This window comes from Babylonia areolata, chromosome 32 (assembly GCF_041734735.1).
Source record: "Babylonia areolata isolate BAREFJ2019XMU chromosome 32, ASM4173473v1, whole genome shotgun sequence".
NCBI lineage: Eukaryota > Metazoa > Mollusca > Gastropoda > Neogastropoda > Buccinidae > Babylonia > Babylonia areolata.
Window position 1 is genome coordinate 22,679,250 of NC_134907.1, and position 5,000 is coordinate 22,684,249.

Here is a 5,000-nt window from a genome sequence, read left to right on the forward strand (position 1 = left end):
CGTTATCGGGGGAGTGCATGTTGGGTATGTTCTTGTTTCCATAACCCACCGAACGCTGACATGAATTGCAGGATCTTTAACGTGCGTATTTGATCTTCTGCTCGCGTATACACACTTTGAGGGGTTCAGGCACAAGCAGATCTGCAGATATGTTAACCTGGGAGATGGGAAAAATCTTGATCAGTCGTCTGTTTATTGATCAGTCGTATTGGGCCTGTTATATTGGGTCTGTTTATTGATCAGTCGTATTGGGTCTGTTTATTGATCAGTCGTATTGGGCCTGTTTATTGATCAGTCGTATTGGGCCTGTTTATTGATCAGTCATATTGGGTCTGTTTATGATCGGTAATATTGGGTCTGTTTATTGATCAGTCATATTGGGCCTGTTTATTGATCAGTCATATTGGGCCTGTTTATTGATCAGTCATATTGGGTCTGTTTATTGATCAGTCGTGTTGGGCCTGTTTATTGATCAGTCATATTGGGTCTGTTTATTGATCAGTCATATTGGGCCTGTTTATTGATCAGAAGGGGTCGACTACACGTACGCAGTATGTCGTTTCTCATATGCCTCCGTTGCAAAACACGCAACAACAACAACAACAGAAATCGTTTAAACAGGTGCAATACTTAGGAAGCTAGAACAGGACATCATTTCCCTTTTCACCGCCAATATCGCATTTCAGCAGCAGCTAGGCAGAGCACCCCTGTCACTGAAATGCGACCAGATCGTGAGTGTGTTATCCATGAACCTGCTGCTCTTCATTTTCCGTGGTAAGATAGGCCACATCATCTGTCATACCACAGGAGAATCCCCAGCTATTTTTAGACGCCATCTGTTCTGTGTTTATCGCCCAAGGGAATTTTCCTCTGTGGACTGACTGGCGGTGAAAGATATTGTTTATAAAAAATTTTTTCTTCTTCTTCTTCTGCGTTCGTGGGCTGCAACTCCCACGTTCTCTCGAATGTACACGGATGGGCTTTTACGTGCATGGCCGTTTTTACCCCGCCATGTAGGCAGCCATACTCCCTTTTCGGGGGTATATAGAATTTACAATAAGAAATGTTTTAATTCAATTAAGTAACCTAATTAATGTTAATTTTTTGGCGGGTGGTGGTGGTGGTGTCAGGGTGTACTCCACTTACCTGTACACGGCGGCCGCGAGAGAGAGGCTGAAGGATCCATCCACACAGAAGCTGCACGAGCACGTGGCTCGAGCCGTGCCGGCCTACAAGGAGTGCCTCAAGCGACTGCCCGTCCGCGCATGCGTCTACAACCGCACGCTCACCAAACTGCATCCGGTGAGTCTTGAGAACCATACCTGATTTTATTTATTTATTTTGATTCTTGTGAGTCCTGTCTGAACCATCCCATGAGTCTTGTGAACTATCTGGTGAGTCTTGTGAACAATCTGGTGAGTCTGAACTATTTGGTGAGTCTGTCTGAACTATTTGGTGAGTCTGTGAACTATCTTGTGAGTGCCTGAACTATCTGGTGAGTCTTGTGAACCATTGGTGAGTCTGTGAACTATCCGGTGAATCTGTGAACCGCCCGATGAGTCTTTGAACCATCTGGTGAATCTGCTAACCACCTGGTGAGTCTTGTGAGCTTTGTTGTGAGCCTGTGAACTATCTGGTGAGTCTTGTGAGCTTTGTTGTGAGCCTGTGAACTATCTGCTGAGTCTTGTGAGCTTTGTTGTGAGCCTGTGAACTATCTGGTGAGTCTTGTGAACTTTGTTGTGAGCCTGTGAACTATCTGCTGAGTCTTGTGAGCTTTGTTGTGAGCCTGTGAACTATCTGGTGAGTCATGAACTTTGTTGTGAGCCTGTGAACTATCTGCTGAGTCTTGTGAACTTTGTTGTGAGCCTGTGAACTATTTGCTGAGTCTTATGAACTTTGTTGTGAGCCTGTGAACTATCTGCTGAGTCTTGTGAACTTTGTTGTGAGCCTGTGAACTATTTGCTGAGTCTTATGAACTTTGTTGTGAGCCTGTGAACTATCTGCTGAGTCTTATGAACTTTGTTGTGAGCCTGTGAACTATCTGGTGAGTCTTGTGAGCTTTCTTGTGAGCCTGTGAACTATCTGGTGAGTCTTGTGAGCTTTGTTGTGAGCCTGTGAACTATCTGCTGAGTCTTATGAACTTTGTTGTGAGCCTGTGAACTATCTGGTGAGTCTTGTGAGCTTTCTTGTGAGCCTGTGAACTATCTGGTGAGTCTTGTGAACTTTGTTGTGAGCCTGTGAACTATCTGGTGAGTCTTGTGAGCTTTGTTGTGAGCCTGTGAACTATCTGCTGAGTCTTGTGAACCATCTGGTTTAATCTTGTGAGTATGTCTGAACCATCTGTTGAGTCTTGTTAGCCTGCAAACCATCTGGTGAATCTGTGAATCGTCCATAGAGTCTGTGAGTCTGTGAAGCGTCCAGTCAGTCTATGAACCAATTGGCGAGTCTGCAAACCATCCGGTGAGTCTGTGAACTGTCTGGTGAGTCTGTGAACTGTCTGGTGAGTCTGTCTGAACTGTCTGGTGAGTCTTGTTAACCATCCGGTGAGTCTGTGAACTATCTTGTGAGTGTCTGAACTATCTGGTGAGTCTGTGAACCATCCGGTGAGTCTTGGAACTGTCTAGTGAGTCTGTGAACTATCTGGTGAGTCTGTGAACCATCCGGTGAGTCTTGGAACTGTCTAGTTAGTCTGTGAACCATCTGGTTCAATCTTGTATGTCTGAACTATCCGGCTAGTCTTCTGAGCCTGTGAACCATCCGGTGAGCCTGTGAACCATCCGGTGAGCCTGTGAACTATCCGGTGAGCCTGTGAACCATCCGGTGAGCCTGTGAACTATCCGGTGAGCCTGTGAACTATCCGGTGAGCTTGTGTACCGTCCGGTGAGCCTGTGAACCGTCCGGTGAGCCTCTGAACTATCCGGTGCCTGTCCACTCTTCAACGCTTTCAATTCCTCTCCTCAGGTCGACATCATCAGCGGTGCATATGCACCCTTCGTGGAGGACTGGATGAGGACATTCGGCAAGGATCAGGTGCATGTGGTCCGCTTCGAGGACTATTCCAAGGACATGGCTGCCACCGTGAAGGACATTATCGCGTTCTTGGACCTGCGTAAGTACACGATGTACTCCTAATGTGCTGGTGGTTTTGTGTGTACTCTTAGGTTTTGGGGGGTGGGTGGGGTAGATTGGTGGGTGTGTGGGAGGTACGCGCGCGCGCGCGCGTGCGTGTGCGTGTGCGTGTGCGTGTGTGTGTGTGTGTGTGTGTGTGTGCGCGTGTGTGTGTGTTGGTTGTGGGTGGGTTGGGTCTTTGTTAGAAGATTTTATTTTTCGATTTCATCGGTTAGTACGCTATAATCTGATTGACTCGCTGGGTGATAAGTTGGTTGATTAGTGAATTAATTGATTGACAGACTGTCAGGCGGACCTGATTGATTGAATGAAAATATGATTGATTACTGACTAACCCACTGGTCGATTGACTGGTTCATGGAATGATCTTGCTCTTGAGATTCAAAATATCGACTGGCTGGTGTATGCTATGAGACTGCTGTTTCAGTTTTAGGTTCTTACGAAGAGGCGTCTCTGCGTTTGGACAAATCCATATACGCTACTAGACAGATGTCTGACCAGCAGCATAACCCAAAACGCTTAGTCAGGCCTTGAGTGCTTGCCTGTATAATCATTTGCGTACCTGTCAGAGTGGATTTCTTCCATAGAATTTTGCCAGAGGACAACAACGCTCTCGTCGCCACGGCTTCTTCTTCAGTGCGCTAAGCGTGTGCTGCGCGCGCGCGCGAACACACTCACACACACACACGTGACCCCCTCGGCTTATTGTCTCATCATCTGAAATGACAAGACGCTCAGTTTGTTGTTGTTATTGTTGTTATTGTTGTTGTTCTTATTGTTGTTGTTATTGTCCGGTCAAACTTAGTCACGGGGAGGAGGACGGGCGAGAGTGGATGGGATGGAAACCCAACCCTGAGGGATGTTGTGTTGATGGTGATGATGATGATGGTGATGGTGATGATGGTGATGGTGATGATGATGATGGTGATGATGGTGGTGATGGTGATGGTGATGGTGATGATGGTGATGATGGTGATGATGATGATGGTGATGGTGGTGATGGTGATGATGGTGGTGATGGTGGTGGTGATGATGGTGATGATGGTGATGATGGTGATGGTGATGATGGTGGTGGTGGTGATGGTGATGGTGGTGGTGATGGTGACGATGGTGATGGTGATGATGATGATGATGATGGTGATGATGGTGATGGTGATGATGATGGTGATGGTGATGATGATGATGATGGTGATGATGATGATGATGATGATGATGACGATGGTGATGATGGTGGTGATGATGATGATGATGATGATGATGGTGATGGTGATGATGATGATGATGATGATGATGGTGATGATGATGATGATGATGATGATGGTGATGGTGATGATGATGATGATGATGATGGTGATGATGGTGATAATGATGATGATGGTGATGATGATGATGATGTTGATGATCATGATGGTGATGTTGATGATGGTGATGATGATGATGATGGTGATGATGATGGTGATGGTGGTGATGATGATGATGATGATGATGGTGATGGTGGTGATGATGATGATGATGATGATGATGATGATGATGATGGTGATGATGATGATGATGATGATGATGGTGATGATGATGGTGATGATGATGATAGTGCTGCTGCTGCTGATGATGGTGATGATGATGGTGATGGTGGTGATGGTGATGATGATGATGATGATGATGATGGTGGTGATGATGATGATGATGATGATGCTGATGGTGATGATGATGGTGATGATGATGATGATGATGATGCTGATGGTGATGATGATGGTGATGATGATGTTGATGGTGATAATGTTGATGATGATGATGATGATGGTGATGATGATGATAGTGCTGATGATGATGATGGTGATGATGATGATAGTGCTGATGATGATGATGGTGAT

At 45.8% G+C, this 5,000-nt stretch overlaps 1 protein-coding gene across 1 annotated transcript in view; it reads left to right on the top strand.

The window, feature by feature from the left end:
• The window catches only part of LOC143276646 (carbohydrate sulfotransferase 15-like), a 22,829-nt gene that overhangs the window by 16,972 nt on the left and 857 nt on the right, over positions 1 to 5,000 (top strand). The window contains exons 7-8 of the mRNA XM_076581266.1: positions 1,131 to 1,302; positions 2,962 to 3,109. Coding sequence (XP_076437381.1) covers positions 1,131 to 1,302; positions 2,962 to 3,109 — 320 coding nt within the window. The remainder of the gene's footprint in view (positions 1 to 1,130; positions 1,303 to 2,961; positions 3,110 to 5,000) is intronic.